This window comes from Pelmatolapia mariae, linkage group LG16_19, assembly GCF_036321145.2.
Source record: "Pelmatolapia mariae isolate MD_Pm_ZW linkage group LG16_19, Pm_UMD_F_2, whole genome shotgun sequence".
Taxonomy (NCBI): domain Eukaryota; kingdom Metazoa; phylum Chordata; class Actinopteri; order Cichliformes; family Cichlidae; genus Pelmatolapia; species Pelmatolapia mariae.
The window spans coordinates 61,655,014-61,668,319 of NC_086241.1; the positions used below are offsets into that span (position 1 = coordinate 61,655,014).

The 13,306-nt window shown below is 40.7% G+C and overlaps 1 protein-coding gene across 1 annotated transcript; it reads right to left on the bottom strand.

Moving 5' to 3' along the window:
• Window positions 1-6,268: 6,268 nt before the first annotated feature.
• LOC134646059 (potassium channel subfamily K member 16-like) lies at window positions 6,269-9,845 on the bottom strand. The gene is made up of 5 exons (XM_063499744.1): window positions 9,633-9,845; window positions 7,987-8,101; window positions 7,739-7,905; window positions 6,802-6,970; window positions 6,269-6,477 (listed from the first exon to the last, which is right to left on the bottom strand). Exons 1-5 carry the CDS (start codon window positions 9,843-9,845, stop codon window positions 6,269-6,271), a joined length of 873 nt encoding a protein of 290 aa, XP_063355814.1.
• Between the last annotated feature and the right edge of the window lie 3,461 nt (window positions 9,846-13,306).

Sequence of the window (13,306 nt, forward strand, 5' to 3'; positions counted from 1 at the left end):
AACTGCTTAAGTTTCGTGAAACTGGTTCAGTGTTGGATTTGCCAAAATGTGGACGCAGAAAAACTGTCACTAATGAAGAAACATCAGTGGCTGTCCTAGCTTCATTCAGCAAGAGCCCACAGCGTAGCACTCGCCGCATGTCACTGGAGAGTGGCATTAGTCGAACATCCCTTCGGCAGATATTGGCTACTCACAAATGGCACCCTTACAAACTCCAGCTACTGCAGCATCTCAACGAGGATGACCCAGATCGGCGCACAGAATTTGCAGAATGGGCTAAACAAAAACTGCAACAGGACCCTCAGTTCACGCAGAAGATTTTGTTCAGTGATGAGGCAAACTTTTATGTGAATGGTGAAGTTAACAAACAAAACCACCGCTATTGGTCTGACACTAACCCACATTGGATGGATCCCTCCAAGACTGTTGGAACAACAAAAGTGATGGTTTGGTGTGGTATATGGGGTACAACGATAGTGGGTCCATTCTTCATCAATGGAAACCTCAAGGCCACTGGATATTTGAAATTGCTACATGATGATGTGTTTCCCTCCTTATGCACTGAAGCTGGCACGTTCCCTGAGTTTTTCCAGCAAGATGGTGCACCACCACATTATGGGTGCCAGGTCCGAGCATTCCTAGATGAACAGTTTCCTGGGAAGGGGATTGGTCGTTGTGGGCCAGTTGAATGGCCCCCAAGGTCTCCTGATCTGACCCCCTTAGACTTTTATCTTTGGGGTCATCTGAAGGCAATTGTCTATGGTGTGAAGATACGAGATGTGCAGCACCTGAAACTACGGATACTGGATGCCTGTGGTGGCATTTCTCCTGCGATGTTGCTATCAGTGTGTGAAGAGTGGGAGAAGAGGGTTGCATTGACAATCCAACACAATGGGCATCACATTGAACACATTTTATAAGTGGTCAGAAACTTGTAAATAACTCATGAAAGAATAAAGTTACGTTGAAACCAAGCACACCATTGTTTTTCTTGTGACATTACCAATAAGTTGATGTGTCACATGGCCCTCTTCCTATTGAAAAAACAAAAGTTGTATCCAAGATGGCCGACTTCTAAATGGCCACCATGGTCACCACCCATCTTGAGGAGTTTGCCCCCTCACATATACTAATGTGCTACAAACAGGACTTTAATATCGCCAACCATTCCCATTTTATTATGGTGTATCCATATAAATGGCCCACCCTGTAGTTTAAATACTCTAGGAACAACACGTAAGCCTGCAGTGCAAGAGCAAAGTGCTCTAATGGGGTGATGTGGTACTATAAGGTCATAAGATGGGACTAGTTTTTCAGCGTCACTCTGAGACAGGATATTTCTAATTTTAGAGATATTGCACAAATGGATGAAAGCAGTCCTACATATTTGTTTAATATGTGCATTGAAGGACATATCCTGGTCAAAAATGACTCAAAGGTTCCTCACAGTGATACTGGAGGCCAAGGTAAAGCCATCCAGTGTAAGAACCTGGTTAGATACCCCATTTCTAAGATTTTCAGGGCCAAGTACAATAACTTCAGTTTTTTTTGTTTTTTTTTTGTGAATTTAGAAGCAGAATATTAGAAGTCATCCAGGTCTTTATGTCTTTAAGACATTCCTGCAGGTTAACTAATCAGTGTGTGTTATCTGGTTTCATGGATAGATAAAGTTGGGTGTCATCTGCAAAGCAGTGAAAATATATGCTATGCCTTCTTCCCACTTTGGAAGACAGTTGACTGTGGTAGCTGGTGTCTGTAGCTTGACATGTCTCAGAACAGAATTACCGGAGTTTGATCCGCGGCGGGTGTGTCACCGAGTGGAAAAGCGGTTAGAAACATGAACAGGTTGGTGTTGTACCAGGGGTTTCTGTTTGAGACTCCTTACCGTCAGTCAGCCATCCTGCTTCCCCGGCTACTCGGGACAGTCTGCCAGGGGACAGCTAGCGGGGACTACGCTACCTTCGGCCTCAACGGCTACATGGGTCTGGCTAGCTATGAGTTTTTCCAAGGGTGCGAAGCAGAGTCTCACCTTCAGTGATCCTGGCCTCCAGAGCTGCAGATAGGCTACATTTATTACAAGTATCGAGGCCGAGGATTAACTAAACATCTGACACAATGAGCAGGAAAGTGCAGGAGGGACAGGCGAAAAGGGCCATGCTGCTAGCGAGTCGGCTACGAGCTAAGCTAAGCTAGCGAAACGCTAAAGACACAATAAGTGAATATCGTGAATATATATTTGCGAGTGAATACACAGAGTGTGCTTCCAATGACTCAAGTGAAAATTACACTATGAAATAAGAAGTTATCTGTAAGTTTTTAATGACATTGCTACACAAAACACCACTATGTGCTGGAACAGGAAGTGATACTCTACCGCAGAGAGAGAAACAACGGCACTGTGGGCAACATCTGTCCAGTGTTGCCAACTCCTCAGTAAGGAAAATCGCTATTGGTTGTCCTAAAAGTCGCTAGAAGTCGCTAAATGACGTCACCGCCTAATTTGCAGAATTGGTCATGCTAATGTAATTGTAACCTACGTTGTTGGAGAGAGAAATAACATCGTGGAAGAGACATAAAGTGAGTAAAAAACGTCCTAAATGCATTTAGAGTTTATTTAGAACTACAAATTACATTTCTTTTAGCAATTATTGTTTTTTTTAATGTCACAATTCCAACCCTGCTCCTTTATCCGGGCTTGGACCGGCAAAAGTGACCCAAAAGGCGCTCTGGTGGAGTTACTTTGTGTGTGTGTGTGTGTTTATAAGTAGTTTTAAACCTTGTGATCCACAAAACAGCATAAGAGTAAAAGAAGAACTGACTGCGTTACAGTCAGTGTGGGAGCAGCGCCTTCGCTCATGCGCGATTCATGTGCAGTTTGGACACATAGGTGTGAACATCTTCTGTTCTGATAGCAGCGGGGGGAGGACTATCCTCCGCCCGTGAGCGCTTTGGAACGGGCGAGGTGCCCACGGCAGCACCGCTGCTTGTTGACAGTAAAAGCGATACGCGCGTTCACGTCAAAAAGTCGTCATAAATAAGTCTCCAATAATACCAGACAAGTCGCCAGATTTGTCGCTAGTCGCTTTTTAGAAAAAAAAGTCGCTAAGGGGGTCTGAAAACTCGCTAATGCTATGTCCACACGTACCCGGGTATTTTTGAAAACGCAGATTTTTCTATGCGTTTGCACCTTTCGTCCACACGTAAACGCCGTTTTCGGTCACTGAAAACGGAGATTTCTAAAAACTCCGGCCAGGGTGGATATTTTCTAAAACTCCGTTTTTGCATTTACGTGTGGACGAGAAAAACGGAGAAAACGCAGCGTCAAAGGTGTGCGCCTTTTTTGACGTCACAGTGTGCGCCACGTTGTTGTTTCGGTGAAATGAATTTCTACAATACTGTTACTGTTAATTGTACTCTCTGCAGTGTTTAAATGCTTTACTGTCCCTCCACACATACGACTCGGTTCTGCTTCTATGCCCCAGCTTTGTTTACTATTTCCCGCCGAGGCTTCTAGACTTCTGATTGGCCAACATTTCTACACGGTTAGGAATATATCGCCACCTGCTGCTTTGGCATGTTCGTAGCAGCGTTTTCCTTCATTTCTGCCTTTACGTGTGGACGGGATTATTTTTTAAAACGAAAACGGAAAATCTCCGTTTTCAAAAATACCCGTGTACGTGTGGACATATAGCGACAAAGTCGCTAAGTTGGCAACACTGCATCTGTCTGCAAGGCTTCCGTTCAGCTAGGAGTAGTAGTAGGAGTCTCTGAACTGGACCTCCAATCACTGTTTGCGCTGTTGGAGCCTTTTTTTTTTAAACCTAATTATCTCACAACCACTTACCGCTTAACCATAGGCGCTGATTCAAGAAGTCTATGCACCAGTTGTGTTGAATGAAATTCCAGGATTTTATCAGTCCGTTACCGGATACTAACTAATACTATTACTAAGCAGGTTTGTACACCATGGATAAAAACACTGGCTACACCTTATCTTTGTACTTTCAGACTTTCAATCAAGCACCTAGCCATGCAATCTGCCTTAACAATAATTTGTGAAAGCATGGTACTGTAATTTCTTTGTTTCTAGATATTTTACAATCAGTTGCAAGTGGCATTATTGCAAATATATACAAAAAAATGAAACAAAAAACAAAATCGAAAATATAATGCGCATTGAGGCTACTGTTGTTGTGGCACTATAGTGCCACTATAGTGCCACAACAAGATAAGATAAGATAACCTTTATTAGTCCCACACGTGGGAAATTTGTTTTGTTACAGCAGTGGACAGTGCAAAGTTACATAGAAAAATTAGAGAAAAACACTGGAATAAGATATCAATAAGATATGATTTGAATTGAATTCAGTTGGGTTGAATAGTGTATCTGTGTTTGTACCCAGTGTATGGATGCAGCTTGCCAGCCAAGCTATTAGCAGATAAGTTAGCACCACCCTTTCATTTAGATAATCACACACCAGGGGTGATGTGTGCTTCCACTGTTTATATGGAGTCTATATATATATGTATATATATATATATATATATGTGTGTGTACATGTCTTTGCTAATATCTCATTTTCAGTAAAGGCTCAGTAGACTCTGTGCTGATAAGCTGTCATTTATTTCCATGTACCAAACCTAAAGCTTACAATTTCTCTGTGTTTGATAAACTCTGAAAACATCCTTGTTTATGTAACCATTTAACATTTAAATAGTTAAATAGTCATCCACTTTCTTATTTATTGCCCCCCCCCCCCCCCAAAAAAAAACAACAAAACAAAACAAAAAACATGCTAAAGTATTATTTTTAATTCCCCAAATTCATGACAAGTCTCACACAGCACCATGTTAAGACTGTGGTCATGACATTTAGAACTTCCTGGATGTGTTCTTACACAGAATTAGCTCATCAGTATTAATCATTAATACTAATTAAACATTAAAAAAGTGAGCTTGAAAACACTGAAACTGTTAAATAAAACACAGGTAGTGAAGTTATATGCTTCACATGCTTAGCTATATAGATATTCATTGTTGAATGGATTTAAAACAAACTAAGAACAGTGGGACAGGTGAAAGCCATCCTCCTTTTTTTACAGCTCACTTCACCATTTTGATTAATGTGTTTGTCTAAGATAGCCCTCTGCATTCAATTCACCAGAATTTTCCATCACTACGCAAATGCAGACGTGTTCTCACAGAAACACACACACAAGAGTTAATAAAAAACACAAATGTGTAGCAGAAAATATGATTTCTGCCTGAGTAAACACATTCTCTACTAGATCATCTAAGAAAATGTTGAAATAATGTTTACAGTAACAGTAAGAAAGGTTCTAATGCTGAGAGGCAGCCAATTATGGCAGCGCCTTTAATTGTTTTATGACTATCACTGAAAAAGTTGATCTTCTGTAATTGTGGCTCTGAAGAATGGCTACTTTTATTTTGCAAGTCACATACTTACATTTTTTTTTAAACATTTTTTAATGGCAGTCATTTCTTGGAGAACCATCACCAACCAATCACACTGGCCCGGTACTCCTGGAGCTAAGTAGAGAGCTAAGAGGAGGGATGTTAACCTATACTGAGACCAACATGGGGAATAATATGGGTAAAAATGTGAGCTGACCCAGTGGGGATTTGGGAGCTACCATGAGTGCAGTATGAAATATCATGTCGTTGTTACCACATTCACACTTCCTCTAGTGTTTTACAGCATGAATCTTCCCCTCAGGTTGGACCCATCAGTGCAGAGTTCTGGAAAAACATCCCAAGGCTCGTAAGGGAGGATATGTGACAAAAACAACCTGAACTGAGTGCAAGAACACCTGCACAATCTTAAGGTACCAACTGGCTTACTTGCCAGATTTTCTATTAAGTTAAATGATTTTGACACGCTGGAGGAGATCACAAAATAAAAGTGAAAAGGGAAATAAGAAGACTTATGCAAAGAGATCTAAAATCTGTCCAGTGGTGCATAAGAAAATAGTGCTGAATAGGAGATTGGCCACATTTAAATGAAGTATATATAAGAATATATTATGTGAAAAATTTAGCTCTCAGTGAGAATAATTCGAATTAATTAGAACAGTGTTATTTGTGTGAACTGTTTGCATTTTATGACAAAGTTCAACGCAGATATTTAAAGCACCATTTGTGTGGCGTAAATGAGGTAGAAGTCTGTTTTATACTGCTTCGTCTATTTTAACACAATCTTACTAAATATATTCGACGCACTGTATATGGTGCTGTCTGCAGTCCATTTTCAGATCTGTGATGTGGCTTCTGTTTTACTGGATGGCATGTTCTCTGCCTCCTCTTGTTTCCTGAAGCGTGGGTAAGTCTGGTCAAGCACATGCTCCATTATACTAGCTGCCATGTTGAAGATGAGAGCAAGCCAAGCGAGGCCGAAGATGATCCAAATGCCTGCAACACTGCGGTACAGAAAGATGTAGGTCTTTCCAGGGTTGGTACCTGCAAGGACAAACCCAAAAACAAACCCAAAAATACTGTTATGAACATTGAGCTGAGCATTTTGGGACGTTGCCATCTTAGCTCAGACAAAATTGAGCTCATCAGGAAGAATTCAGGTTTGAGGCACATTCACAATGGCTTCACTTTTCACATCTGAAAGCTGTGCCCATGTTTTAGATTCCATCTATGTTCAGCCTCTGCACATGCATTAAATCTTATTGCAGATTGACGTCCAGATCCTTTTTACAGTCCACTGGATAGAATCACAAAGGTTAGGTAGACTTCTCTGGTCCACATTAGTGTTTGTTTGCTCTCTCTACTCACCCACCACATAATCTCCAAAGCCAATGGTGCTGAGGGTAATGAAGGCAAAGTAGAAGCCCTCGCCATATGTCCAACCTTCCACGTAACTGAACAGCAGAGGGGGGATGACCAGAAACAGGAAAGTGCCAGCGATAAAGAACAAACTCACTGCAACAGCCTCAAATGCTTGCTGCAAAAGGACAAAAGGTTTGATATTATACACAGATAAAGGTTATCAGCATACTGTGGCCTGCAGATCCAATCAATGCAACACATGTCTATGTTTTTGGCAGCACTTTAGTATTTGATAAACAAATGAACAGAGTAGTTACAGCATTTCTGTAATCTTTTGTTTAAGCCAGTATTTGCTTTCAGTGTCTGGAGCAGGTCCAGAAACGTGATGTCTGGCTTGTAATATCTGCCAGTTCACATGGAAGCTGTGTAAGGTTTGGTTTTGTTAAAGCTGTTAAAAGAGGCATAATTTCAGAAACTAAAAGAAACATTTTGGTGTTAGAGTTTTTTTTAAAGATATGAAAAGATGTGATTGTTTACCAAATCTTAACCATAACCCTGTCCCTAGATCGGCCAGCAGTTACCTGGTGAAGGTTAGGAAAATAAGTGGTATGTGGAAGTGTGAGGACACATATCACCTGTATTGCTTGTTTTCATTGGCTACCAGTGAGTTTATACCAAAGAAACAAAAATGCTGGAAAGGTGGTGGAGTTTCTTTCTATATATGCCGTTTTTTACCACTGATTATGCTGATAAGATCCTTCACATCAGAATCTCATCAACACTGGACATTTTAACACCTTATATTCTTCGGCGTTTTCACTAGACTGTACTAGATAATTGGCCAACCTATGTTAGCTTTAAATGTGCTTATAAACCATTTTGATTTGATGTGATCCCTAAAAAATATGACTCCATGCTGTAGCTAATGGACATGAAGCGGTACCTTGTGAGGAACAACTGAGACCAGTCCCTTCTCCAGTCTCCCCAGGTGGATAGTGAAACACTTCCCCAGCTGTTTGAAGAAGGCCAGGTTCAGGGGAATCCCACAGAAAGCATAAAACACACAAAACACCTGGCCAGACACGGTGCTCGGGGAGAGGTTTCCATAGCCTGTGAACCAGATAAGGAGCCGTTATTAAGCGGGGCAGGCATTTCCCACAAACGGGAAAAGTGAAATGTTAAAGTGCTCACCGATAGTTGTGATGACTGTGCTTGCAAAAAAGAAGGAGCTGCTGAAGTCCCAGTTACTGGGGTTTGTGGAGTTTCCTGAAGGATTTACTCCATTTTTCTTGGCATATAAAATGACCTGTGTGCGCGCACACACACACACACACACACACACACACACAAATGCAAGCACAGAGATAGTAAAATCAGGATTAAATGCGCCTGAACATTTAATGACTCATGACACTAAAGGGAGCCAGTAATCACACTGGCAAATGTTTTTGATCAGAACACACTAAATGACTCATTAGGTCAGGTTACAGTCAGCTATTACCATGTATTTAACATAATGGTGGCGCCCGCAGCCATAATCCTGTATTCACTGTGTCCTGTATCTGACAATAGCAGAATCTATTTTTACATAATGTAACTGATTAATGTCCTTTGAGATGCATTTAAGGCTGCATCTTCTAAAAGCGTTATTGTCATGATGTTATGATGTAAAAAAAAAAAAAAGCTTGTAGTGTAATAATTGATGTTCGTGTAACATCACTAGATATGTAGTTCATTGCATTATTAACATTTATGATGTTGATAGACATTTATCATGGCACTAGATCTGATGCTGAACACATTTTGGTAGAGTCTGATAATGTAAAGATGCAGCACAAACTTCAAATTGGTAGAAAAACTACTCACATATATTAATTAGCCAGGCAAGGTGGCCTGAATTTTTAAAAAACTGCTGATCTGCTGGGATTTTCCTCCCACTCTCCAATTCAGGATCACTGATTGGAGAGTGGTGAGAAAGCATTTGTTATAACCAAGGTTCACTCTCCTCAAATGACCTCCGCGCTCACCAGATCTCAATCCAATAAAACGTCTTTGGGATGTAGTGGGCTGGAATCTGCATCAACTGTGTGATTCTATCATGTCAACATGCACCAAAATCTCTCGTGACTGTTTCCAGCAACTTGTTGAGTCTATATCACAAAGAAAAAGGGCAAAAGTGGGTCCAACCAGGTGTATGTAATCTAATCTAAAGTCTCCTGCATGTATGTGTACGGCTCAAGAGCTTGGTCTTATTAGCTACATTGTGGATGTGAGGGGTATGGGTGTCGCAAGAAACTGCGTCCATAATCATACAATTGTTCATTCACTTTCTGTTTTTGGAAGCCCTACTGACCTCCCAGTACATTCTTAACCATCCAGACCCATCAGGTTGTCTGTGACAGGTCTCCTAGGATAAGTGGCCAGGGAAGTAAATAACAGTTTTCTAATCTAAATGAGCACTCAAAGCTACTTACTGTCAAGCCTCCAACACACATACACACACTTTATTCTATACTTAAGTGCCTTATCTAATGATTTATTATTGCACTGGAAGGAACTCGGGGTTAAGTGTCTTGATGACTTCCTGAGCCACAGCCACATCATATTTAAAACTATGGAGAAGAAGCATTTTTGGCTTTTTCTCCTCGCTTTTAATTTCACACTATTGTATGTTAAATTACATATATTTCAGTCTATTTTCTATTTTTTTAATGTTGCTCATTTTACATGAATACCTTTTATCTTTTAATGTAAAGCACTTTGAATTGCCTTGCTATCACTATGTTGGTAAAGTTGGGACTATCAAACACATGCTGACAGTGTAATAAATGCCAGACCTTAACAAAGTACTCCAAGGCGTCTCCATCCAAACAGGTGTAATTTGCTAAGAAATTCAACTTCTCCATCAGAAAATGGTTTCGATTGTAGTTTTCGGCTTCTCGCTCCAGTATTCGGAAGATGGTGGCTCCAGTCAGCAGGTAGATGAAATGGGCCAGAGCCAAAAGAGCCGTCCAGCTCATTCTGACCCGCACCACGTGAAAGCTCGCCATTGACCTCCCGCCACCAACAGAAAGGATACGATACCAATCAGGATCAACAAACTTGTTGGAGGAGTTGATTGTTTTTTTTTCTTAGTTCAGAAAGAATTGAAAGACAAACCCTCGTTCAGCATGAGATATTCTTTTTGAAAACAGGCAACGAAATCGGTTTGCTTAAGGAGAAAGCATTCTACATCACAGCAGGATGAGGGCAGGCTAATGTTTGGTGAAGCTCTGAGTCGATGGGTTATCAGGTCTCATTCTGGTTGGTCAGAGTCCTGTAGATTTATGGGTTACCTGGGTAATGACCAAACTTACTTCACCTCCATTAGTGACATCTGGGCACGCACATACACTTCCAACTGTTTCCACTAATAAGGGAGCAATATCTTGTCAGCATAACAGAAGTTAATGTTTGACCAGCAGCAGCACAGGCCATCTGATCCCAGCCTGTACACAAGCCCAGACTCCCCTACCTCTATAACTTTGGGTTTCCCCACATGCCTATTCCCAGTTTTGGCTCTGACTGTACTGATTATGATTATTAAGGAGAAACTTAAACAGGATTTTGTTTGTCAGTCACGTAGGTTACAATAATTAAAAAAAATGTCAACACATCAAGAAAACATCATCAACCATTAGGCATATATGGCTTAGATAGTCAAAAGTTATCAATTATTTAGAGGCATCTGGAAAAAAATTAATCAAACAGATGTCAAATATTTACTCTGTTTTGGTTTCTGTCATATAAAAAAATGGACTGGATGTTACCCCGTGTTTTGTGATTTCCTGTTTTAAGCCAAGAGTTCAGCATTTTTGTCGTCTTGAATTTCTAACTGATATTACATGGTTATGAAGGAGCACCACCCTTTTATCCTCTTTATACTTTACATAACAGTACCATCATTTACAAACTGAACATCATGTTGTATTTTATTGGAATAACACTAGTGACTAAGACCATAATCTCACTAGGAAAGTATACTGATCTCTTACTCCAAAAATCAAAGCAGGAAAAAATGATGCTTCAGACCATTTTTCTGAGATTTCACTCCAGCAAGTTAAAGGGACTCAGTGGTTTGTACAGTCCTCATGTTCTTATATGCATTTTGACAACTTCAGGGTATGCTCCCAATTAGATGGTATTCTGGGGGATCTCCTCCAAGATCTGGACCAGGGATCTTTGAGCTCCTGGACAGTCTGAGGAGCAACTGGGCTCCACAGTGCCGGGCAGGGAGCACAGGGCCCTTTAAAGGATATTGTGTCATCAGGCCACCTCATGAAGTCTGTTTTTGTTTGTCTGGCCTGCTGGAGTTTATTTTGTAGGGTTCTGGCCTGTTCTTCCTTGCACAAAGGAGCAGATACCAGTCCTGCTGATAGCTTCAGGACCTTCTATACCCCCATCCAGCTCGTCTACTGGAATCTCCTCCATGTTTTGTGGGTTGTCTCATATAGTGCACCTGTTCTTAATTTAATTAAAACCAGATTGCTGAACAGATCAGTATCCCAAAGGTTTAACTGACTTGATGCTATACTAAAATTTAAAAGTGGTCCTTTTTTATGAGCAGTGTACGCAAAGTAAAACAGCTTCTAAGGAACTAGTGCATTCTGGGAAGTGCAGTAATCCTAGCACATCCCTTAAAGTGTTCGGTGCGGGGGTGTAAAAGAAGTAGAAAAAATGCATGTCATTGTTGGTCAGAAGATTTTTTCCATGACCAACTTTAGATCAATCTTTAGATTATTGTATTTTCTGCAGATTTACACAGTTTCACATTTTATTTTTATTTAAAAAAACATGCTTCAGCTCTAATTAGACAGTTTTTCTTCCTGGGAACACCCTCTCTATTACAATTACCAGTGAACCCAGTGATGGGAAGCAATGTTCCCGAGGAAAATAACAGATGTAATGACGTGACCGAAAAAGGACCTTTCTCCAAAGCGACTCAGCCTCGATGCAAAGCGTGCATGTGCCAAACAAATCGATGCAAAGCCATGTAAACCTGTTGACAGGTCGTCTCTGTTTGGACAAATGGCTTTGAGGTAGCTAGGTAGGCAGACACAGCTTATTAGCTGATGCTGATGGAGGTAATTGATTATTTTTTTCAAACCTGACAATCTCCCTGAGATAGCTGTAAACAAGCCTCAAGTTAAAACTTATATTATCGTTGCTTACTGTGGAAATAGGTGCAGTGATTTACTAACATGTAGAAACATGCATGTAATGACAGTATATAAGACAAAAACTGTCTAATGAGTCAGTATTTAGTAAGAAAACCTTAATTATTGAACACAGCCTGAACTCTCTATTTCAAACTTCCTTGTCATTTTTTATGGAGTCTTCAGAAATAGTTCTACGGGTTACTTGAAAGACATCCAAAGCTCTCTTTTGGATGTTGGTTGCTTTTTTTGTTCTCTGTCAGATGTAGATGATCCCACACTGCTTCAATAATGATGAGGTCTGGGTCACAGCAGGCTAATACATGACTGACTGTGTTTCACTGTATGTTTTTACATACATACTTTCACATTAGCGTTTTGAAATTTGGGATCATTGTCATGCTGAAAGAGGAAGCTGCTACCAATCAGCTCTGGATTTTCAGATAGTGTTCACTTGCTATAGTTTTTAGGCCTGGCACTACTTCATTTGTCCTTCGCTTGTCTAGTTTCCTCAAAATCTTTAAGGACACACTGCACACCATGCAAAGACATGGCAAACTTTTACCTAACTAGTAATTACTTGAGTGAAAAAGTAGCCAATGGCCACAGAGGAATTTCAGAAAGAACTTCAGAAAGACTGGACAACAATTTCTCAATACCTCCTTGAAAGTATAATATAAAGAAATGAAGGGTGTGTCAAGAGTTTTCACTGTTCTGTGTTCTGTATCTAATAATAACTATTTAGTTCAGAATCCAACAAGAAGAGTTTGTAACACAATCTGAATAGAGCTTTTTACTGACTGGACACTCTTCTATGGGTGTTTCTTTACCTTTGGCACAGTGCATGCTGGGATCATTTCCCTGAACAGCAGCTCAGATCAAATAGCAACGTTCAAGGCTGAGAAACATCAGCTGCAGTTCCTGTAGCGTCCACTTGGTGCTGGCTCCAAAAGTAACTCCTATGTTAATGTCAAACTTCATAGCAGAAATAGATATGTTTACAGCCTGTTAACATGTTAAGGCTTAAAGTTTACATTAATTAGAGGTGTGGCTTCTTTAGTGACAGGTGACTACAGACACAGGTGGCTTTAGGTGCAAAGGGAAGGAGGGGCTCAGGAGTCAACCCATGTAGACAGCAGCCCAGTCCTGCTGCCAGTCTTCCAGCGCTGGACAGATCCGCCTGCCTAATTGCTAATTGCCTAATGGTTCAGAGGCATTGGGAGGGGGGAGGGGGGTGAGTGTGTGTCTGTGTACATGAGAGATTTGAGAGTGTGTGTGTGTGTGTAACCTGTGTTCAACTTGAAAGAGTGTCCTTT